Consider the following 24,913-nt stretch of genomic DNA (forward strand, 5'->3'; position numbering starts at 1 on the left):
TCAGAGGTGGTGAATGGGAAGACAAAGGCTTCCCTAGCTTTCCTCTCCATCTGGTAATCCCAAGCCTTTTCCTTCTTTAATCAGCTTGGGAGCAAAGAGGACATGCCATATTGTCCTTTGACCATTTTTCTCCTCTTGTGCTGAGCCATGTATAGCTTTGCAACGGGTGGTGACATGTGCTGCAGTTTCGAAGAGTAGACTTGTCTGGAGGCTGCATCAGCTGTGTAACAGAGCTCTCTGTAATGTACCTTAATAGCTTAAAAAGTTTTCTCTGGCCTTTGCACTTTATTCAAGTCATACTTCATAGCTCTGTAGCTTTCTTTTGGACTGAATCATAGCTCCCAGTCATTTCATGAATGTGAAATAGAACCTTTTTTCTTAATGAGAAGTTATTCTTTGAACATATCTGTTAAATATATGTCCCAGTGCTCTTTAAAAAGTTCTTGCCTGTACTTTTGTGGTTGATTTATGGATTATGACTTTTTAAAGCAAAAGTAATTTTCTGTGCTATTGCTGGGTAGTTTGTATTAAAGTAATAGCAGTGTGACAAGAACTCACAAGAGCAAAGAATATTGTTTTTTTGCATTTTAAGTATTCATTATAAGTTAATGTGAATGCTGTGCTACAGCTATGGGACAAGAATTTTTAATTCAGTTAAAAGGAAAAAACAACAGGCAAACTCTGGATAAATTTCATTTAAAAAAGAAAGAACTGTTGGTTAATTTTAACAAAAAAGCTAACCACTTCATTGGAATTAATGTTTAAAGATGCTAAGCCTCGGGGTTTCAGAATACAAATGAGTTACCATGGTTTACACTGGCACCCAGTCATGAAGTAATGCCCTCTTCTTCATGGCTGCTGTGCTTGTGCCTGTACTTATCCTATGCTTATCTGTTTTATTTACACACATGCTGAGGCCCCATCATGCTCCCCTTTGGGTGTAAATGGGCCTTACACTGCTGGAACAGTGTAGAAGAAGCCAGGGGGCAGATGAGGTTTGAACAGATCAGACTAACAGGGTGCAGTGAATTCCTTTTCTAAGGGATTTTTTTTCTTTTCTTGTTATTTTCAGTACTGCTTCGTATCCTGAAGACCTGAGTTAACATCCCGTCCAACTTGAGTGGGCCATTGCTCTGTGTATTAGTGCAAGTTCTTCCGTTCCTCCTAACGTGTATGCTTTTAGTGCTCTGAAATGTCTCCTTGTTGATAGCCATCTCTCCCTCACGCTGTCCCAGTTTGTTCCTTTATCTGTGGGTGAGATGGGCTCCTGCAGCTGTTGTGTGAATAGTGGGACTGAAATGGGACATAAAGCCCCTTAAAAGCTGGTAAGGGACGTGGTTGTTCTGTGTTAGGGCAGAGGAGGTGATGGTATGAGATGCAGCTTTCCCTCTTAGACAGGTGACCAGTATCGTAAGTTCATTTAGTTGTGTGATTTCATCCAAGTTCAGTTAGAGGGAAGGAGCACTGCAGGTTTCTTCCCAGTTTATGTGTGTCTTAGAAGCCTGCTTCAAACACGTTTGAGGAACAGCAATTGGGAGTGAGGTGAGCAGGCATCTCTCTCATTCTCTTCCTACATTTGCACACAAATGCCAAGCTGTAGTAAGCTCTGCACTACAGGATAAAGAGCAAAATTAAGAGCAGGTATGAGCACACCAGACTTCTCGGCACATCCGTTTTCCATCTGCATGACAGGCTGTTAGCCAAAGCACTGCTTGGGCTAATAGTATTCAAACTCTATGTAGCAAGAGTTAAATTAGGATTATTTGCAAAGCATCCAGCTGTAGTGTACTTTACCTCACCTTTGCCTTTTCCTTTCAGAAAGCATGAACAGGAGCTTGGAAAAGGCGGTTTATTTGGAGAAGCTGTTTGTTTCCATCTGTTTTTGATGACAACAGGAAAGATGCAGTAAATCCTAAAGGCTTGATGACCACAGTACACTTTCAGACCACAGCTGCTCCTGTAAAAAGTCACTGAGGGCAGGATGTATCTTGCCTACCTCCCACTGTGTGAGGCTTAATTTAATCTGGGTTTCTAGGCTCCAGCAATCAAGGATAGAGAATTGTTTCTGGAGATGCCCACTCTCTCATTTGATGGTGAAATTAGAAACTGAGCTTAGATTAGGCACCTGAGATTTGGGTGCATTAAGTGTGATGTGATGGTGTGATTCCTGCCTTGAATTATAACATTATCAGTTCCATTTTAAAGAGAGGGTTTTTTTTGAGGGATCTCTTTGTTGGAGAGCTAGAATCCAGCTCCAGGAACTCGGTGATAAGGATTGCTCCCCTGTACTATTTTAATCAGTATAGCTCCACTGTCTACTGTGAAGGCCCACTGTAGATCCTCAGTGGGCTTTGTAGGGTTATTCCAAAAAACTGCTTCAAATTCAGAGACTTTGGATAGGGTAAGGCAAGCACTTACTACATTTTACAAATCTTTTTCTGCTGGACAATGAAAGACTCTTGGCATTTTAGTTGGCTGCATTTGGCTGTCATTGATGTGGGATTAATTTTAATTGGAAACCAATAAACTATACAGTGAATTTACACATGCACATTTTGGAGTATATAGCAATAGATAAAAAGAAAATATTCTTGGTGGAAAATGTAACACAACTTCCTTGCTGTCTTTCTCCCTGCCAATTTAGCAGTAATGTGGAATCTTCTGTCCTCTCTTTCGAGAGTCAGACTGTTTGAAAGTGGTTGTTTCCTGGGACTTAATGCCTCAAGAATTATGTTCATATTGTGTTTAAAAGCTTAACCTAATCTTCCAACAGAGTTTAGTTGAGCTAGCCATGCATTTATTTTGAATCTGCTCTTTTTTTTTTTAATACACTGAGAGTTTCATCAGCATGCCATATGCATTACAACTGATCCATGTCATAATTCTCTCAAATCAGGATGATTAAAGAATTATTTACTTTTTTATGTTGAAAGCTCTTTGTGCAAGATTTAAATATGTCACTTTTTTGAAAAAATCCAGTAGACTGCAAGCTGGCGTTTCAGATTTTGTAACATATTAAGTGTGCTATTAATGTTATGATTGGATTCATGTTGCACTGGTAGAAACATAAATAATATTGAATATATTATATATATACCAGTAGCTACAACTAGAAATGTTAGGTTTTAGACCTTAGATTAGTATAGCTGTATCATTAGAATTTGGGCTTATAAACGTGATACCAAAACCAAATTTAGTTTTCATCATCTCAGTTTAAGGGTAAAAAAAACTAGTATGTTTTGGGTTGCACCTGCTCTGTAAATAGTACTGTAGGAAGTTGAACAGGAAAGCTGCAAATTCAGAAGCTTAGTAGAAAATTGCTGTAAAGGAGCACCTTGACTTTTACAACCTATTCCATTCAACTATAGTAGTTTAACTGCGGTCACGTTGACAGTAAAGTAGGCCCCTACCCCCTCAAGCAATGAAACAAGTTCTAGAGATACTGGAATGTGGAGTCTGAATTCTGGCTATGAATTGGAGAAGTGCTGTATTGGAGATGGGCTGAGCCAGTCCACAGTATTTCAGATCTAATTTTGAGTATCATGAGGCCTTAGAAGTTAGGAATCATTTCAATTTCCTGGTATTATCATTGGCTAAATAAGGAAAGAAAGGGGCCAACCTGTAATTAAAAGGAAAGCTGCACAGACCATCAGGTATGGCAGCTGTTCCTGCTATCATACTCTGAATTGCTTTCAGTGAAATTGTGAACTTGCCAAAGAGTATAAATCTGAGCTGCAGAATATCAGCTGTGCATTCTGAGCTGAAAGTGTTACTTTTCTTGTTTTCCTGCTGACAACTTTTAGGATTAAAAAACTGTTTGTAGTTAAAACATAGAAGCATAGACCAGGTCACTGCTGTGCTATCAATGCAGGTAGAAACTGTGCTAAAGAGAGATCTTCTTGTTCCTTATTTGCAGAGATTTTGTAGGATTTAGAGGTTTATTCCTTTCATGATAGGAGATACAATTGCGGTCTATAATAAGAATGAGAACCCTTGTTGCTGTGAGTGTTTATTGCAGTGCCAAATCACCATAGTCAGCATATACTAAAAAGAGTGGGAAACTAAGATGATTGTAAACCTTGCAGCCTCTTTCTCCAAGCGCATGGTGAGTTTCTTTGGGTTTGGCTTTTTGTTACACTAATACATTGCAAAACATAAAGATGGCAAACAGTACTCGGCAGAAGTCATGTTGCTTACTTCAGTGCAGGATCGAGCATATGCACTGTGACGCTCCATTTGGAAGGAGTGGAACAGGGCAGAGCAGGACAGACGTTCCAGGGCCTCCCATTTGCTTTGTGGCAGTTTAGCTTGAGGACTAAGTTGCACAAGGCACAGCAGAGACCCAAGGGGACACTGCGCCTGGAACTTATGTGGAGTCCAAAAAACATCAAGGCTCAACAGGAGTTGCTTTATTAATTCAAATAGACAAGGTTTTAATGATCTGTCATTTAAATAAATGAATAAATTAGACACATTAAAAACAATAAATGAGGTGAATGATCAAAGTGAGGGAAGGGAGATAAAACTCAACATCATATGCAGTCTTTTTTTTTTTTTTTTGGAGCCTTTTATATATGGAGATGACTAAGCTCTTGCAGCTGACTGAGGCAGCTTTTTCTTTGCTCTGACACTACCAGATTTCCTATCAATAGAGGAGACTGCTTCATGCAAGGTTATTCTCTAGAAGCACCTTTTGCAGTTTCTGTTGAGGTAGTCTGATGTCAGCAATCTGTAATGCTGTGAAATCGTATTAGAAATTCAGTATTTTCTGAAGAGAGGAACTAACTGTTTAGAAACTTGAGACCACGTTAGTATCAGGTGAAAAAAATATGTATTTTTTATTATTTCTACAAATTTCGTATGTATATTACTACCAGTTTCTTTTTAATTCCATCACTTTTTGGTGACAGAAGTCACAGACGCGCATACCCAAAACCATCACCAAAGCAGTGGCTTCCCATTGGAAATGGGCCTTGCACAACAATGATACTTTGAAATAAAATAATATTTAAAAAAAGAAAAGAAAATCATGTTGTAGACGGGCGTAAATGCATGTCCTCCTTATCCCTCGTAGCAATCTATTCAATTTAATGAGCCACAGATTTTTTACATTTTGTTTTTAATTTGATTTAACATTTTTATGAGGTAGCCTCTGTGGTAAGTCACATTAATTTTTTTTTATAGTCACATTTACTTTCTTGCTTACATACAGAGCTTGCAGTTAATAAATGCGTCTGATTTCCATAAAATATTCAGGGCAGGTCATTATTACAATGAATTTTTTTTCATCCCTACTGCTAAACTTCAATCAGTTTCAAATTTGAAATGCATTAAATGACTTTGTATAATGTTGTAATTTGTGCTGCAATAAATGTTTTATAGTTAATGCTGGTTAGGAAAGGAGCTTATACCAGAGCCATTAATTGCTTTACTTAATTATTTACAATATATAGATTTCTTACCAGTTATTTCAATATATAACTAATTTACTATTTAATAAAGTCATATATTCTTCTTATTTATCAAAGTGTACCAAAGAATTCCAGTGAGGATAAGCTGAGATACTGAATGGCATCAGACAGAAAATGGTCTTTGAACTTTAGCCAAGGTTTGCTCGAAGTTATACATGCACTGATTCATAGCTTCTTTCGCTAGGTATTGAACTGAGTGACTGCCAGTACGGTGAATATCTGGGTATTCAGGTGAAATGGTAATGTGTATTCAGGTGAAATGTTGTTAGTCAAAATGTTCGGGCATTTATAATTTTTCCATTGCTGATTAATTAATCTGATCTGTACCTATTAAGAAATTAGCTGGCAGCATAAAACATCTAGAAAATTTGTCTGAATGGTCAGTGGGGGGCTCTCCTTTACACAAGTGAATTCTTAGGTGCCACAGAGCCAGCTTAGCTACCATGGATAAGAAGACAGGGCAGAGTAGGTAACAGTGAAGATGAAGATCTTTGGCTACTAGAGCTTGTGGCTGCAAGAAGTATAATTTAGAGCAGTCTGACATTGTCTTAAATTGTATTGGTTTTATTTTTTCAGTGACGACAATGTCACAGAGGTGGAAAGGTAGTGGAAGAATACTGTCCTCTCTTTTCTTATCTTCACCGAAACCAGCTAAAGGACTGAGACACTAATTTTTATGAAACACCTCTGGCCAAGTAGAAAACTGAACCTGACTCTCCGTTCCTTTATCCCACCAAAAAATAATACCTATGTCCTCTGGATCTGATTTCCGAAGAGCTAACCCTTCTGAAAGCATCTTCCCTCATGTTATTTCACCGCAGTTTTCTGCGAAAATGTTCTCTTGTTCTTACTATTTGTGCAGTTCCAGTGCTGCTGTCTGTGGAGATTAACCATACAGCGGGCACCAGGGTTTCAACAGCCGTATTAACTGACTCTGTTTAGGGCAGGCAGAGTTGGTTCACCGCACTTTTTAAAACACTAGACACCTCCCTTTGGTAAAGCTGTTAACTGTGCTCCATGTGTTCTTTCCCAGTAACCTGCTCAAGGCTTTTGGGAATTGAGAGTTTGGAGTAGTCTGGAGTCTCTTCAGATTTCACAGGTCGGTCTTTCTATGTGATTATGGAGCTGGAGAAGAGCTGATGCAGAGCACAGCTCTTGAGGAAGCTCCATAGGAAAGCACTTGCAGTTACAGTTTTTATTTATTCCTTCAGCCTGAAGCCAAAGAATGCTGTAGGAATTCTTTTCCCAGACGGTAAAGTGCCATCGAGAATCCTACTAAATGTTGTTCGTTGAAAACAAGAAAAATATTCAAGAAATTAAGAAAAATATTTGTCTGAAACAGCATTTTTTCCTTGTTGCTTTCTGCTTCACCTCTGATCACAAACTAATCTATGTAGAATGTCTGAACTCACAAATTCAATTATAAGTAGGTATTTAGAAATGACATTTCTTTTCTCAGATTTTCCTCAAGGAAAGATCCTCTAAGCAGCTTAAATTGACATGAGTACCTGTTGGTTTTTTCTTTCCCCTCCTCGCATTCATCCAAGCATCTACTCTTCTGCTGCCTGTGACCTCCTTTCTGTATTTAGTCTTCCTGCCAGTCCTCTGTGCTCTGTTTCTTCCCTTAATTTCCACCAGTGAGATTCCTCGTCTTCCTCTTTGCTTCTGTACAGTTCCTTATTCCATTCTTTTTACGCCGCCTCACATTACTCTGCCCTCATCATCTCCCTGTGTCCATATCCTCTATCCTCTGTATATCCTCTTTCCAGTTGCCTGTTCCTCTTGAGCTCCGTTTTCCTCTTTTGATCTGTTCCCTCCTTATCTGTGGGTCCTTCTCATTCTCCCTCTTGCCTGAGCTACTGAACATGCTACTTTAAAATAATCAGAAATAATGGGAGATGACATCTGTGTTTGCCAGAGGTGACCTCCTTTCTCTCTGCATAAGGTACAAAGAAACAATGGTGATTTTTAGCTCAAGGCAGACTGCTTTCAGACAGTGACTGGCAAAATATGAAAAATCCCCATCACTTCTGGTTGTCTGGACTCCTTGGAAAAATGTCCTCACATAAGATTAAGAGTCTCTCAATAATATTTTTCTTGGCCTGTTGACTGAAGCAGCACTTAATGTGGGAGCGAGAACTGAGAACCTACCTGGAAATAAATCCTCTGATGTATACTTGCCTGCAAACAAAGCTGTAGGGAGACATTTTGGAACTCAAGATGCCCTTGAATCCTTTGCTGTCATTGTCTTTTACTCATCCTGGACAAAATAGGTAGAGAAGACAACAGTTTGACTGTAAGGCTTGGAGCCTAATATTTTCCTTTCTTACCCCCTTTTGGAGCAATTCAGCCCCAACATTACCAGGACCCTGTGGCCACTTCCACGTTTGAGTTTGCGATCAGTTTGAGACACAGAAAAGTCAGTATTTGTTCTTGTATGAGAAGCATGTTTAATCTGCAGTATTTTATGAACCATTTGAGGTAGACCTAAATGTTCCATCTAATGGAAGTGCTGGGAATTCTCTTTTCAGTAAGGTACAGTACTTATTTCTAACTTTAGCTGAGATTGCAATATAAGCCTATAGCCATATAGAATGATGACTTACAAAAATGTTATTTTATGTAATTTATTGAAGTTTCTAAAATGCCTTGTTGTTTTTCCCTCCCTTAGAGACATGTATAGAAACTGACTAATGATTCAGAGACAGAGATGTGAAATATTGCATCAATAAAGATTTTTTGTGCTTTTTTTTCTAAACCAAAAAACATTTCTGAAATATTACCTATAAAATATGTAGCAAAAATACCCAACATAACACATTTGCTTGGGAGGAGCTGAGTAGCTCACTCATAGCATTGATAATAGGGATTAATGTGGCCTCTAAACTTCTGCTGACAAGATCTTCACATAGAATTACATAAACAAGGAGTATGTTGGCCTTTCACTCAGCTGCCCTCCTCTAGATATTTGTAAATTGGCATGCAAAAATCGTAAATACATCTGTCTAAAATAGAGAACAGCAACACTAATAGTGTTTTACTTTTTTTAGCTATTTTCTTAATATTCCTTTTAATCGAGTTAAATTTTTGTATGTGATTTTGCACCTTTTGTGTTTCTTTTCACTTTTGGAACCAAAAGACAAGAAGGATACATGTACTAATGTAAGCCTAACTTAATTCCTCTGCATTTCCTTTGGAATTTTTGGATTTATTCTTGTGTTATCTTACGACTTTCCCATTTTTCAGATAGTGTCATTTTTTTCTTCACCTGTTCTGGCACATTTCAGACTTAAGTGTTTTTCTGCCTTCCCTGAATATTAATGTTACATGTGTTTTGGGCATTTGTCTTCAGTGCTTTCATGTTTGCGCAAAGGTAAATAATTCATTTCCCTTTTCGTGTTGATTTTCTTATTTCTTTAAATAATGTTTCCTTTTCCTTTTCTAACAATAAATCTTTTATTGCATCTCTTAGAAACCAACTAGCAATCTCTTCTGTCGTGTGCATTTGAAATACGTTATTCTCTTAATGACTTGTTTTCGGCAGAGAACATTGCTGTTCTGAAGATGGAATGATTACCCACTTTGCCTGAAGACACTGTCCTTGAAGTATTTGGAGACTTTTGTGCTCATTACCCCTTCCCATTGCAGCCTGCCATGTAGTTTCAGCATCTTTCTACTCTATGGAAGGGCAGAAATGCTACTTTACTTTAGAGTGCTTTCCATATAAGACACACAATAAATGGCAGCATCCTTGAGAGATACTGGATCTCTTTCCATTTATGACCAGCTTTCTGAGCACACTCCTGTTAGAAAATTCTTGGGGGAAATCTCATGGGGATTTCAATTTTTGCATATTGAAACCCCCATGTTCCTGGTTTTATGATTAAGGTTTGTGAAAGTTTTCTTTTTTTCATAAAGAAAACCCCACTCTCCTTGCGTTGAGTTCAGTTGTTGGATTCTTCAGCATAGTCCTGACTCTGATCTGGCCTTTTAAGGTGGTTTAAAACTGGCAATCCTCAACTCTCGGGATGGATTTTGTAGATTTGGCCTCCTGGGCCAGGGCCATGTTCTTCTCTTGCCCTGCCTGAGAGGAACCTGATGAATTACCTGTGCACCAAAGTCCTTTTGTCTCTACAGGTGAGACAATCCCTATTTTGTTTGGAAGACCTGGGGATCTTGAAGATAAGGGTGTTATTGTAGAGTCTACAGGGAATAGTGGTGATATTAAATGCATTTCTCTCAGATGAAGATTGACTTTTTATAGTTCAGTGAGCCAAGGAATCTAGTACAAGCCACTGAGGTTGTTTTCTCACTTAAGGGAAGGCCTTGAATTAAGAGAGTCATCATGGTGGTGTTTTCAAGAAACACTTTGAATTGTCCTCTCAGAATATGGTTGTGATCTAAATCTCGATCTCATATCTGTGAGAAGTAGCAGCAACGATAACACCAGGTAAGAGTAACAGAACCTTCTGTTCCTTAGTAGTTCACTTGGAAAGTGAGCTGAACCTGTGGACCTTGTCTCCTGGAGAAGGTGAAGCAAATATTTTTTTCTGTTTTGCTTCAAAATTATGAGGCAGTCTTTGTGTTAATATGCTGTGAAAAATGAGAAATGTGCACTTCATTGGTTACTTGAGAAAGTACAAGAAGCATCTTCAGATGCATTCTGCTGCCACTGTGAACAATTCCATGTTCTTACTGCTGCATTTGTCAAGAGACCTATCTCAACGTAAGGGGTCCTTAATGAGACCTTATTCAAAGGTCAAAGGTTTACTGTATTGCCAGCAAATACTAGATGTCTTTTAGTTGGCTCCAATGGGGCATAATTCAACAGACACACTGTATTTAAGAATCCAACAAAAAAAGGGAAATGAGAAAAGAAAATGACTGTTTCCATGCCACATTTGAAGACAAGATCTTTTTCAAAATGCACCAAGATGATTAGGACAAGAATCCAACCAGTGGTCCTAAGAACTCCGTGGCATTTTTCAATATTGATGCTTTCAGAGGACAAGTATTGTAGATGTTTTGGTGGAAGAGTTTCCACCAGGACCAATTCCCAGCTACTTAAGCTGCTATATCCATCAGAAAATCTCTTGCCTAAGCTGCAGTTGGCAGTGCCAGTCAGGAGTATCATTGTAAAGTTCCTTAGACTTCCACATTTCTGCCTCTTCATTTCAAACTGTGAAATGACTTTCATTTCCTAGTGCTTTTTTTCAGTGGCCTGGTAGTAGACATCTATGGCCATCTAGATGAGTTTGGTACCTTCCCCTCTGGATAACCATTTTCAGTGGCAGAATATCCCTCAGAGCTTTGATTCCAGGACAAACTCTTTCCTTGTTTCTTATAGTGATGAGAAAGTAACTGGAAAACAAACTTTCAGACTAGTCAACACCGTAACTTTTTATGTAGATGGATTCAAGATTTCTGTAAGTCTTTTGTTACTTGTTCTTATTCATGATTTTTCTGCTTTCCCAGAGGTTCTGTGAATGGTCGCATGTTTCACAAGGCTGTCCACTTTATTTCAGTGTCAAGCATTGGAGATCAGTTTGCATGCTCAACTGATATTTACAACTTCACATCCTTTTATGAAGAATTAAGAGGCAGTCCAAAACAGCACAGATGATTTTTCCTCTTTCATATTGTAGTTGCTCATTATGTTGGATGTGAACACAATGGCATAGGATCATATGTCTTTCTTTAATAGATGGGGAGGGAAGGAGATGATTTAGACTAAACCTCTGTGTTTTTAATTTCTGGGCTCCTTTCTGTTGGGAGGGGAGGGGAGAGAGGAATGTGTGTCACTTGGACGTTGGTTGTTTTCTCTATCTGCCTGTCTTCATTTTCCTAGTTTGCTAATACCAAAAGACCTGTATTAGAAATTGCCAAGACTCCTAGAGATTACTTACACTTGAAAAAAAAAAGTTAGTCAGACCAAACGTTGGTATAAAATCTTTGCAAAATTTAGTATCATTTGAGCCATTAACCTTGTTAGCGAAAATTGTTCTTTGAAGTCATGAGTACGTGTTTTTTTAATGCAGATATGGAGTTTCTGCTATAATTCCACTTGCATATGCCCAAGTGTGGGGAATAGAATTTATCCCAACTGCCTTTGTTCATCTTCTACTACTGTCCTGCTTCACCATGTTTGATTTTGATTCAGGGCTTCAGATTTTTGCTAGTTGTGGAAGTGTTATTATGCTAATTACAAGAGGATGCAGTCATTGAGTATAGATATAGAGGTAGTATGTTACTGTTGTAATGTATTAAGTTCAGATGCACTCCTGACCTAGAACTGAGAGAACTTCAGAGCTTTGTTCATTTTCTCTGTGTATCTCCTTTCCCTTCCCCAAATGATGTAGTGTATAGGCATTTGTAATTAAAAAAGGAAAGGAAAACAAATTGAGTATAGTGGGAGATTGAAAATTTCATTAGAAGTATTGTATGGGGAATGGTGTGTCACCTCTGAAACCTGCTCTCAGAAACAAAATTGAGTGCAGTTCAATAGTTGTACCACACAGTGTCACAATTTGACTTCACTTCCTACCACTCTGCATCTTTTCCCATTGTAGATGAAGGTATTTACAAAGCTGGAGAAGAGTGGTCTGAAATGTGGGGAGCAGCTGAAGTGCAGGAAGATGAAGACACTCGTGTAGAAGTTCCACTGGACCAGGTAATGACCGAGCTTTAAATAAATGGTTTTTTTTTTGGACCACAGGTTGTGTGTGTTGTTTTTCTTTCTCCAGTTTCTTTCATGAGCACAGCATAATTCTGTAGGCATGATTTTAACTGTTCACAGATACAGCTCTGTTTATAGGAGCTTTAGAACATCTTCCCTTTTCTGTTAATCTGTCAGATACCAGTTACGTTGTCATTATACATCACCTTCAGAACTGGTCTGGGGGCCCTGACATGGCCTCAAAGAATCAGGACTCCCTAACAAATAGATCCACCTGAATCACAGTCCCTTTATGCTGGTGGAGCAGTGTGAAAGGACTACGGCACAGAATCAAGGTCAGAATTCTGGCAGTCCTGAACCACAGACAGGCATGGATTTATCTGTGGGGTTTTTTTTTGTTTTGTTTTTGTTTTAAATCAAGCTGCCAGCACTGTCTCATATTTGAACAACAGAGTATTTAGTTGGCCAACTTTTTCATCATAAGACCATGTGCAATAAATAGGTTTTGATGTGTTATACACTTTTATCTAGTTTAGGATTGTACCCCTTTTGTTTTATTTTGTATTGTTTTATTAAATAAAATTTTGTGAACTGATATAATCCAGAAAAGAGGTAAGTTGAAGTTTATTCCAATGAAGTGATGAGTAGAACTGTTTAAATTTATCATCTTTTTCTGCTAGTGAATTGCTTACAAGCCAGTCCTCTTTTGTCCTGCATGTTTGTAGGAATTTGACAACACACTCAGCTTTGTGTCCAGCCCACAGTTGCGCTGTGCTTTTGGTCTCTGGCTGATAATGGCTTGGGGTCAGCCATCTAGGTTATGTGATAATATTTCTGATTCATGCAGTAGTGTAAAGAATAACAATTTACTTGATCAATTGGTCAGGCTAAAAATCATCCCAGTGACATAAAGGTTTCTCAGGCATTTTTATGACTTGCTGGTGGTCATTTCGGTGCTTAATATGAGATTATAAACATATGGAAGGGAAGTGAGTTAAAAATATTTATTCGAAAAACACTTTAACCACCCAGGGCAACACAGTGGGGCACAAGCAATCCAGGAGATTTCAGGAGTGTTTTGGAGACAATTTTTTGATGTAGGTATGAGGGTAGATGATTAGGGGAGGCGTTCTGCTAGATTTTCTACAGATGAATAAAGAGGAACTGGTTTGGGATCTGATGGTCAGTTGCAGCCTTAGCCAACTTCCTCAGAGCACAACAGTCTATCCCACTGTGCAAGAAAACAAGCAGGCATAGAAGGAGGCCAGACTGACTGAACAGAGAACTCAAGCTCATATTGAGAGAGGAAAGGTATGGGAGATAGAAGTGGGGACAGACTGCTAATAAGCAATATAGAAACACTGCCTGGGCATGTAGGGATGAAATTGGGAAGGACAAAGTTGCCTGGAAATGGAAACTGATGCTTGTGATTTGGAGCAACCAGCAAATATTTACCAAGGGCAAATCGTACTTGACCAACCTGTTTGCCTCTGATGGCATAACTGGCTCTGTGGATGAAAGGAGAGCAGTTATTGTCATTTATCTTGCTTTCAACTTGGACCCCCATAATTTATTTGTAGGAAAAATTGGGAGATAGGTAGTAGATATGGGGAGGGACATATCCTTAGGGAAGGTATAATCTGGATTGGTGGACTACAAGGAGGGCGAAAAGCTGTCTGGTTCGGTGGGACTCAAAGGGTCTATGATTTGAAATCTAACAGCAGCTATTTATGAATGATGGTCCTCAGGGTTTGATGCTGAGCCTGATACTGTTTAGCATGTTCATCAGTGATGTGGATGATGGCATGGGATGCACCCTCATCCAGGTCAAAAGTGACTCCTAACTGTCCTTGTCAGTTGATATGCTGGAGAGCAGGACATCAGAGGGATCGCAACAACTTGAAGGAATGGGATGAAGTGAACTTCATAAAGTTTAACAAAGACAAATGCGAAGTTTTGCACCTGGGCTACAACAACTGTGCATTGGTACAGACTTGGAACTGGCAGACTAGGGAGCAGCTCTGCAGAAAAGACCCTGGAGTTCCTGGTAGCCAACAAGATGAAAATGAATCACCAGTGCATCCTTTTGGTGATGATGGTTGATCACATACAAGGCTGCATTAGTAAGAGCATAGCCAACACATCAAGGGAAGTAATTATTTACCTCGACATGGTACCCATGAGGTTACATCTGGATTATTCTGACCAGTTTTGAGCCTCTCCCAGTACAAGAGGGGTATTTAAAAACAAGAGAGTCCAGCACAGCAACACACTAAAATGTGTAGAGTGCAAGAGCATATTACACTCAAGAAACAGCTTGGTGTGTTGAGCCTTGAACACTAAGCAGGAGAAGGCAACTTCTCAACTTCTCTCAACTTCTTCTCTCAGCTACATATGGAGTTAAAGAGAAGACACAGCCAACCATTTCTCTGAGTTGCACAGAGAAAGGATGAGGCAGTGGTCATAAGTAGCAATAAGGGAAGTTTGATTGGGTATACGGAAAAACATTTTCACAGTGAAAGTTGTAAGCACTGTCTTATCCAGAGGGGATGTGGAATCTCCATGCGTGGCGATTTTTAAAACTAAATTGGACAAGGCAACCTCTTTGAACTTTGAAGTTAGTCTTGCTTTCAGCAGGGCAGTGGGCTAGATGGTCTCTAGAGGTCTCTTCCAACATAAATTTTTCTGTGGTTCCGTATTTGTTCTTCTCAGATTTTTTTAGTCCTATAATCAACTTCTTTGGTAAAATTTTCTGGCTTTTGTGCTTACTAGTTTTTTTTCTCAATTCATTTCAGTCAGGTAAAAGAATAGTAGACATATATACAAGCTGTGTCTCCAGTCAGGCAGAGAAATGCCTGAGGGGTAATTGGACAGAAGTTTTAAACCTTATTCTGTGTTGTAACTTCTGCCTGTGTGTTACCAATCTGTGCTTTAACAAAGCCACATGTGATATTGCCACTGTAGCAAGTTCGAAGAATGGTACCATATCAGTCTGGAAAAAAAGGTCTGGATTTATGCATTTGCTTTATTTTAGGCTGCTGTTTCTAAATGGAGTCATTCTCAGTGACTGATTGTTTTTAATGGGAAGGAAATGTTGCTCAGCTATTCTGCAGACATTGTTTTTGAAGACGCGCAATCCAAGTGATTGAAAGATGCAAGACCATGACTGATCCTGGTCCCTGGTACAAGGAGCTCTGCCGCTGTGTCTTTTCACAGCAAGTACCTGCTCCAGCCTTAGAGAGCCCTGTGCTAAACACCATCAACCCCATCAGCCCTGTTAATTGCAGCTGAGGTGGTGTGATAGGGTGTGTTGCTTTGTGCTGACAGTGGTGACGTTGGGGAAGAACATACCTCCTGTCTTCTTAATCTTTGTTTCTTACGACATCCTGAAGTATATCCTGTCCAGGTCTTGGCTGTGTAATAATTAATTTGTGAGATGATTAGCCTGTTTATTGGCCTCAGTAGGTGTGTAAAGAATTCCTCTGGGTAGTGTAAAGCATTTGACAGTATAAATTGGATTGCCAAGTCTCAGTTTTTGTGTTGACTGTAATGCTTATGAAATCCAAGAGCCGTAGAGACAGGAGTCTTACCTCTCCACAGAGATGCTGTAGCACAGGCAGCGGGTCTGGCCATTGCACTGGAAGTCTTGCCAGTTTGCTTCAGCTCAACTGCTGGTGACTGTCATGAGGGAGAGGAGAACAGTGAATTCTTCACTGCCAATTCCGTACTTGGCAGACATAGCTGGGATTGTCGATACAGTTGCCGGTGAGCATCACTTGTGCTGGTAGGCTTGCAACATTAGGAACTTGCTTGATACCACTAAGCTCATTTACACAGGCCCTTGTATCATCTTCAGATAGAAATGCTTTTCAGGTGCTCCCAATTTGGACAGGGAACTGTGTCAACTCTGGTAGCATGTGTGTGTTTGCACATGTATCAAACATTTGTACTATTCATAATCTTCTGATTTTCATATTTCCAGGAAAGCAAAGCACCAAAATATTTTCTTCACACTCTTTATTGAGAACTCAAGCTGTGGTTTATTTCTGAGTTTTAGAACTATACGTATAGTTTCCTATGCAATCTAGCAAGAAGACAGGTCCTTCTGAGTAGCTCCATGTACACTTTATTCTAAAATAACTGAGGTTACTCAGACCTTGGAAACATTTAGCATTTTGCAGGTACAGATTCTTATTAATGGCAGTTTTAAATAGTTTAAAATTCTATGATGTAAAGCTTTGTAGCTTGTTCTTAGCTGAACTCAGTTTGTGTTCGAGAAACATGGAACAGGACAGCCAGCCAGTGCTTGGCTATCTTGCATAATACAAAAATATTTACATGCCAGCTTTCACTAGAATGCTGAGACTTTTGATCTGCTATCATCATTTTCATCAGCCACATAAGTGAGGTGGTGAAGACAGAGCTTAGTCTTTTGTTGTTGTTGTTGTTAATGAGCCTTCTCTGTCTTACCATTTGAGTACACAGTTGAACAAATGCCAGATTAGCCATTAACTAAACTTAGTGTAGTACTGGCTAGACACCCGCTTGTGTCCTATTCTGTAAAAATGCTGTCTGCCAGCTGAGAACACATTGAAAGAGCAGGATTTGCTTTACTCCAGACTAGCTGACGGTTGTAATTGAACATCAAGGAGGAAAAATCAGTGTTTTGCCTAAAACCAAACCAGTCCCTTCTGTTCTGCATTCTGTACCAAGACTTTAGGTTCCAAATACAAAATGGATAGTTTCTTCTTTTGACATGCAGGCTCCAGGTTGGCTGTTTACATCACTTTGTCAACATCAATGGGAACTGATGACAGACTATGAAATACATTGTGCAAACAGCTGGGGAACAATGCAGGTTTATTTTGGTAGGTATTTGCAGTTCTTGGTAGGAGGCAGTGAAACAGTAGAAGTTTCATATTTGAAATGCTAACTAAGTGTGATAGTTGAGTCTGCTGTTAATAATATAGATATATTCCAGGTAACTTTTTCTAAGATATGAAAATTGTCAGCTGTTAAAGCTTTCAGAATAAACTACTACTTTTTCTTCAATTTTATTTAATTTGTGGAGATGAGTAAGTGTGAGAATTATGAGAAATGAAGCTGTTCAGTGCATAGTCCCCAGAAGGAATTCAGGTGTGTAACTGTGCAAGCCTGCTTTGCCATGGGAATATAGTACTGGCTATTAAGATGTAAGTGGTGGAGAATGCATCTGAATTATTTTGTTTTCCTTCAGACCCATCATCCCCATCTTCCTCTCTCTTTCTGTGTTTATTTATAAACATTACTGGAAGTTAAATTTGTCTGATGGGCCCTGATTTTGGGGGCTGTTGTGGATGGTCACACTTCTGGTTCTTTCACTAGCCATTTACCTTCCATTATTCCAGACATGTCCACTGGTTAATGCAATCCTGATGCCACTCATTATTCTCCATTTCCTGGGCTGTGATGTGATGTGAAATTGTGTAGCTCCCTTAGGTGCCCTCTGTGTAGCTGGAGTATATCAGCAGCTGCAGAAAATTTGCACCTTTCATTTGCAGTTTTCATTATGAAGTATACATTTTGCTTTAGAGACCCAAGATTCACCTCAGTGAACTGAACAAAATGTTTATCTTTCCTGTTGCTGAAGGCGAAATGTTTAAGTTTGCATTGATTCAACATTAAAACAGGCTGGCTGCTCAAAGAGACATTCCTTGATTAAAAAGGCCGGAACTCTTCACGAGCAAACATTTTGCATCAAATCAGTAAGAATTTCAGAATGGCATTTGGAAAGAATACATGCAAGATTTTTTTATGCTCAAATTCTGCTACAAGTGATGCAGCTGTAATTAAAATCTGCTGGATGTTGAGTGCTGATCAAGTTAGCAGATAAAAAAGATTTTTTTCCTGCATGTTTTTCTTTCAGCTCTATTGATTTACACTTAATTTTTTGTTGTTTATCTGTGTATGAGATAGGACAACGTACTCTGGTTTGTTATCTGCAGTTCAGAATAAGAACGGAGACAGAGATCTTCCCTAGATTTCTACATTAGATGTGTATGATTTCTAAAGCTATAGCAGCAGGGTCTGATCCTGTCTTTATAGATCTGTGTAGCTAACTGTTGCAAGGTCTAGATTCTCCAGCGTGAAGACTGAAAACAGTTCTATTGTAAAATTTGTCTGGACTCCACTTTGAAAAAAGCTCCCTCTCCCACATGCACCTTTCTTGAAAAACCCCTAGCAATCCTAAAGGAGACACTTTCTTGAATTGTTAAACTTTTGGGGTATTTTGCACTCACTGTAGAAGACTTTTCTTTTTTTTTTTCCATCTGGAGAAAAGAAACCTTTTATGTATTTCTGCAACATCAGCATGGCATCTTTTGGAATGCTTAATAGCTTTCTCATGTGTCATTATTTACAATGGTGCTCAACGGATCATACTGCATCATAAGGTGTGAAGTGTGAAGTTCACGGTCAATTTTCATGTACACACAGGAAATGCTGTTATTTAAAAAACAGATACAATTTTTTGTCAGAGAAATAGGTGGAGAAAAGTGTTGTTGACTTGGGTACATCTTGGAAAATTAAGAATCTGATCAAATATTTCCTTCTCTGTCATCGCCTCCTTGTGATTAGAGAAGTACATGCATTTCCAGTTACCACAGATCGTAACTGAGGAATGGAGTTTGAAAGCCTGTTCTTTTCTACAGCTCTAAGTCATACCACCTCCCTTCATTTTGGGTAGAGTTCTAGGTGCGATGATGTTATGGAAAATCAGACTCTGTGGACTCAGGTGCTACGTTTGCTGTAAAAATGCATCAAACTCATAAAGAGGTTGGAGTTTAAAGTTGTTTCATTGTGGGGATAAAGACATTTTTTGCCTTCAGGAACAGTACCACATTTACTATGATGGAAATGTAAGCCTCAAGAACACTTAACTATTCACTTCCTTGTTTTTAAGTGCTTGGGTTTTGTAAATGATGTGAAAGATAAGTGTGCTGCTGTCACTTAGCAACACTATCTGGTTCGGGAACAAAATGTTTTGCTATTGGAGTCTGTGCAGTACAGCTGCAAAACATTCTTGACTGGGTTAGTAGCAGGGACAGCTTGGTTTTTAAGATGATTGGTGCAATTGGAGTTAAGTATTCCTGATATTGTATTTGTGAGATATATTTGTGCCAATATGTGTGACCATTAAGATTTTGTTGTCTGCCTCGTTGTTTGTCTGTTGTGACCATTATCTAAGTAAACATTTCTGAACAGTCTCAGTAAAGTAAAATTATGTTTTACATTAAGGGTGTAACATAATTTCTGCTTTAAATGATTTGTGATATTGCACTTTTCAATATTTAGTATCAGCCATGCACAAACCTACTGAGAGGTTACATTAGCATCCCTGGAGGATGAGGAAGCCAAATGCTTCAATGTCTAAAGATTTCCTGACTTACTGCTTTTGAATGATGATGGCATTTGTTAATGTAGCTCTTAATGAATGATAGCATGATGAGTGTAATTAGAACACATCTTTCTTTTTTAAACACTCTGTTTTTGCTAAGATTAAAAATACCATCAAGCAACCATACTTCTTGAATGCAAAATGAAATTCACTCTGTTCCTCATCAAACTGCTAGTAAGTCAGGAGGGCTCTAGAAGGCAAGTTGGGGCCATGTTTTCAGCCTTGTTAAGATGACAGTGACTTCAGTTATTCTGTGTGCCTTTGGTTGACTATAGCTTTGACTATACATATACTGTGTTTTTGTTGGTGCATCTTCCTGTTGATAGTCCCTGATAAGCAAAGAATCATGCTCATGATCATGAAGGTACAGTTTGAAAGCTAGTTGTTTTAGCTACAGACGGAACTGCACAAGCTTCGTCTTTGCTTAAAAGATTAAGCCAGCTAAACAAGATAGAAGGTTACTTTCTATTTTCCTGCAATCAAACAAAAAGAAAAGTAAAGAAGTAAAAAAGTAAAAAAGTAAAAACCTTCTTACCAGCACTTCTGGCTGTAGGAAGAATGAGAACAGTCTATCACAGTCACTGGGAAAGGGTGCACCTCTCCCCTGTCTTAGGAGACATTTACTCTTCCTGAAAATTACCTCAAGGGATAAGCATGTAATCACCTCATGCCTGTTCAGTGTTATGTTTATTGCTGTCAAGTTCAAGTTGTGTTGCTGCCTTTCACGATGTGGACATAGGAATAAAGGAACACAGGCATACTTACTTTCTAGTTTATTACAGTATACATGCGTAGTTACCCTGGGCTACGACTGACTGGGTGCTTCCAAAGAATTTTTGAAGTGCCCCTTTTTTCAGTTAAGACCCTGGAATCTTTCCTGTTGAGTGTTGGACATTAATATTTGCAAAACATCGGTGGAGATGATAGTCCTGTTTGTTCAGTTGTGTTACAAAGTAGTTGTAGACTGCAGTTGCTCAGGTCTGGAGCTATAACTGGTTCTCTGAATTTGAAATGCCTTGTGTTTCACGGGAATCCCAATTGTAATTTACTTGTACTACTTCATGTAAGCCAACACAGTGGTTCAAAGCCAGCTCAGGCTTAGATGCAAAGAGGAACAGCAGAATCCCACATCTGTTTCGGCTATCCAACCAATGCATTCCGTATCTACAGATGCTCTTAATGGAAAAATTCTGGTTATTTAAAAGATGACTGATGAAAAGCTAAAAACTAAGATGTGCAATGTCACTGCTCATCCCTGTGTAAACAAGATCATTGCTGACTTCTAAAAATGAGTCTGATAATTTCTGCAAGGACATTAAGGTCTGAATCAACATACCTATTTTGCTTTCAGTAGACCCATCCTGATTTATCCTGACTGAAAGAACACAGTTTGCAGTAACTTCATGTATACGTAATAGACATTTTGTACAGTTGTAGGTGGAGAGATGACTGGAGTGTACTGAAATCAACGAAAAGGTTCCCATTTACTGCAGGGGACTTTGAATTAGACCCTGACCTCTAAGCACTTCTATGTAGGCTTTAGCTCACTACTTCAGGTTCACTGAAATCATTGGAACTGCTCAGGGAAGTAAAGTTAAGCATGTACGGTATTCACAGGCTTTGGATCATAAAAATCTCTCTTTCCTGCATATATATGTGCACATAAGCATTCTCTCCCCCTAAATATGAAAAACCTAACTTTTGCTAGGTATTTCTCTTTCTCAGTGAAGAATATGCGTTTAATACAGAGCATGCTAATTTCTGTAACTCTATAGCATAGCTCACAGATCAATAAAATTTCAATAAAAAATATGCTTTTTATGTAAAGAGCAACATATGATTTGATGGGTGATTTTGGCCTTCAGTTTCCTTCCTACAGTCCTGCCTTAGGTCTGTTGTGTGTTCTGAAGTGCATCTTCTGTACTGGTGTTCACATTTCAAAAAAAACCCTATGTCTTTGCATGCAATGGAAACCATATTGCATTTTAGAGTACCTTGCAGAAGATCTTTTCCCCTGGATCAGTGTTGAGTTCAACTTGTTTGACACATCCTCTCTGATGTAACACAGCTTGAAAGGAGATTAAATGAAGAATGCATTTTGCTTTCCAATTATTAGCTATAAACATAACTTTTTATTTTTGTCTTTAGTAAGTAACAGCCATTGTAGTAATATGCTAAGGATATCTTGAAATTTTCAGTTACTATAAAAACATCATATTTGCATGGATGGGCTTTGTTTGACTGATCTTGTTGTGTACTATTACTGTTCAAGCAATTTAGCTTGACTGATCTGGTTAAAATAGGTGGCATTTGAATGTTATTTGATGCTAAGTTCCCTACAAGCTTTCACTAAGTTTCTGGGTAAAGTTCAATATGCTGTGTTTAATTTTTATGTTGTTCACAGTTTTAACTCTTAAATAATTTGGATCTGTTTCTATTTTAGACAGAAAAGGCCTAAATGAATCTAGCTAACATAGCAGTTCAGGAAGTTACTGCCATTAGACTTCTACATCAAAGACTGCTGCCAAGGCAACAAAGCCAGAAAAAGCATATGCGTTAGGATGCATATGTTTACACCATGGTGGTGTAGTGCAAAATCTGCACACCGTCCGCTGCAGTTTAAAATGAACCACTATACTGAAGCAGTTCAGGCAATGGCACGTATTCTCTTCTGATTATACCTGCTAGCAGATAGGCATTAACAAAAGCTGGAAATGGCAATATCTTCGGTCACTGCTACTGTTGACTAAGAAGGCCCTGATCTGCTTTTCTTCGTTTCTTACCCTCTCTTTTCATTTGATCTTTGTAATGTCATAGCAAGCAGGTGCCATTAAGCAAAACCAAAAAGATTGCTTTTGATGAGAGTTGTCTGGTGTATTTAATCTATCCAGTGCTCCCCTGTTCTGGTCAGAATCCAGATTTGCAAACTTCCTTAGTAAATTGAAAATAAATTAGTAGGTCACATGTGGCAGGTTAGCAGGTAACTGAAGAGACATTATGGATCTAGAGATGTTTGCTATGTTTACATGCTGGCAATTACAAGAGTTGGCTCAAGTTTGCTTTTACATGCTGGCTTCTTTGAAGGTGTGTGTAAAGATTTGATTTTAATTTTTATTTCAGTGGTAACCAGGCCAGTTTGATGCTACCAGATGAAAGTGAATCAGGAAGGTTTGAACAAGAAATACACTGAGACCACTGTACTTCAAAAAACATTTGTAGAGCCATTATTTAGCTAGTCAGGTAACCATGTAGTATTTCTAATAATTTGTGAATCTATGGCTCATTAAGAGCAATAACTTGTCCTGTTTGACACTGTGTCAAAAGGTTATTGTGCACTGGCATAATAAAGTTGTCTTATGTTGCTACTTAAATATCAAAGCAAAAGCAAGGTATTTCATCAAGAGGCTTCAATCGATAGTATTGTTAAACTGGCTTTTACTAATATGTTGAAGATGATGAGAGAATTCTTTTGAAATGTTGGTATTAGAGAGGAAACGGGATTTTTATAATTTAGATTTTATAGGTCTGCAGCAGATACCTGCCTACCTAAGAACTGCTAATGATAATAAAATTCCAAACATCTTTGCCTAGGAGAAAATCTATCTTTTAGTTTGTTTGCTTTAGATTTAGATTCTCATGAAGCTGTGTGGGAGGCAGACACCCTTTCACTCCTGTGGGATTTTTGCTCTTTATTTTCATTCAAACTTATGTACAAGTACATAAGTCATCTTGGCAGCAGGGGCATCGGTTCAGTGAACAGTCAGGTGAACTTTGAAAGCTGAAACTGGAAGACAAATGACAAAAACTAGATAGCATGTGCATCGGTCTTTCAAGCTGTCATGAAATGATGCTATTAGTGGCTTTACCTATAGTGAGTTTCTGCTTACTCTTCTTCGCAATATGGGACAAGATACCGTTTCTCCTGTCTGCTTGTCTAACTCCACACAGGAATATTCATTGTTAAACATAGATAAGGTCATAAAAATTGTAACCATGCAACCCTACATAGTGATCTTTGGGAAGAGAAATGATGTTATGGATGTGACCAGTATGTCTACCTCATCTCTCCTGTTTTCTGTGAGTACAAAGAAGATTGGCTGTGCAACAGGACTGATCAGCATGGCATGGTCTGGTCTATAAGTGGAGCACTTCCTGGAGGATGGTTTGTGAGCTTGTGATGTACAATATTTTATTGTGACAAAAAAGTATTTACTAGATGCCAGAATGTTCAAGAGCCAGGAATAGCTGGAACAAAAGAGCTGTTGCTGGGTTAAGTAAATCTAGGTGGTTCCAGTTGTTCAAATGTGGTCAAATGGATTAACCCAGTGAAATACATTTGAATCTCACTAACACACTTTTTGTGTAGAATAAGAGTGCAATATAGGGTGTTAGTGCAGCAGCAGCATTTTCTGTCCATGTAGATAAATCTCAGATTAACATTACTCACCAGTAGTGATGTAATTCTGATTCTGATGTGTGTCACATTTCAGCATTGCTTGAAGCATTTTGTTTAAAAATGCCTCATAATGGTGCTGCTTTTCCTTTCATCAGAGACCAGCAGAAACTGTGGATGAAGAAGAAAATGCAGAAGAAGAAAATGACAGGGATGAGGAGGCCTATAAAGGAGGGGAAGAATATCCAGAAGTGAATGGAAAAGAAAGTGGGGAAGTTGTTAAAGAAAGAAGAGAAGTGGAAGAAAATGAGAAAAAGTTAAATGAGAATTATGAAGACAAACCAGAAGAAAGAGACAATGTCGACCAAGCAGAGGAAGAGGAGGTCACCCATTTAAATGGCAAGACAAATGAAGAAAATGGTGAGGAAATGGAGCAGTTGAATCATCAAAGTGACCTTCAGCCTGAAGAAGAAATAAAAGAACAAGAGGATCCTGACAGTCAGAACCAGGTAAATGTTTATTCTTTCAAGTCCTGTTTTTAAGTTATTGTTCCTTATTTGTCTCAGCATTAGGCAGCTTCTCAGCAAGTCTCTAAGTAACTCACTCCTGATAAGGCCCTCAGATTGTCTACTAGAAGTTAAGTTTTGGGGGAAAGACTGTTTCTCTTCTGTATAAATCTGTTACATCAGTAATTATGACATATGGCCTCTGACTGAGAAAATGTTTTTTGCTCTGATAAATCTGCCTGTCCTGCTTTCCTGAGTATGCTGAATTTTGAAAAAACAAAATTCTTCTGATGTCTAGAAGAGTGTAATCATTATGTATTTCCAAACTACATTGTCCTCTAGGACAGAGCAGAAAGGTGAGTTCATGAAACCACAGTGCCTCATTATTTTGATGAGTGGACTTTCACAGAAGTTGAAGTTAATAAAGGATTT

General features: G+C 38.6%; 1 protein-coding gene across 6 annotated transcripts in view; it reads left to right on the forward strand.

Moving 5' to 3' along the window:
- Positions 1 to 24,913, forward strand: part of DCDC2 (doublecortin domain containing 2) — a 78,414-nt gene that overhangs the window by 43,022 nt on the left and 10,479 nt on the right. For all 6 annotated transcript variants that reach the window (XM_064506962.1, XM_064506959.1, XM_064506958.1 and 3 more), the window contains exons 8-9: positions 12,041 to 12,141; positions 24,134 to 24,484. In XM_064506962.1, coding sequence (XP_064363032.1) covers positions 12,041 to 12,141; positions 24,134 to 24,484 — 452 coding nt within the window. The remainder of the gene's footprint in view (positions 1 to 12,040; positions 12,142 to 24,133; positions 24,485 to 24,913) is intronic.

The sequence above is a fragment of the Dromaius novaehollandiae genome, chromosome 2 (assembly GCF_036370855.1).
Source record: "Dromaius novaehollandiae isolate bDroNov1 chromosome 2, bDroNov1.hap1, whole genome shotgun sequence".
Classification (NCBI taxonomy): Eukaryota; Metazoa; Chordata; class Aves; order Casuariiformes; family Dromaiidae; genus Dromaius; species Dromaius novaehollandiae.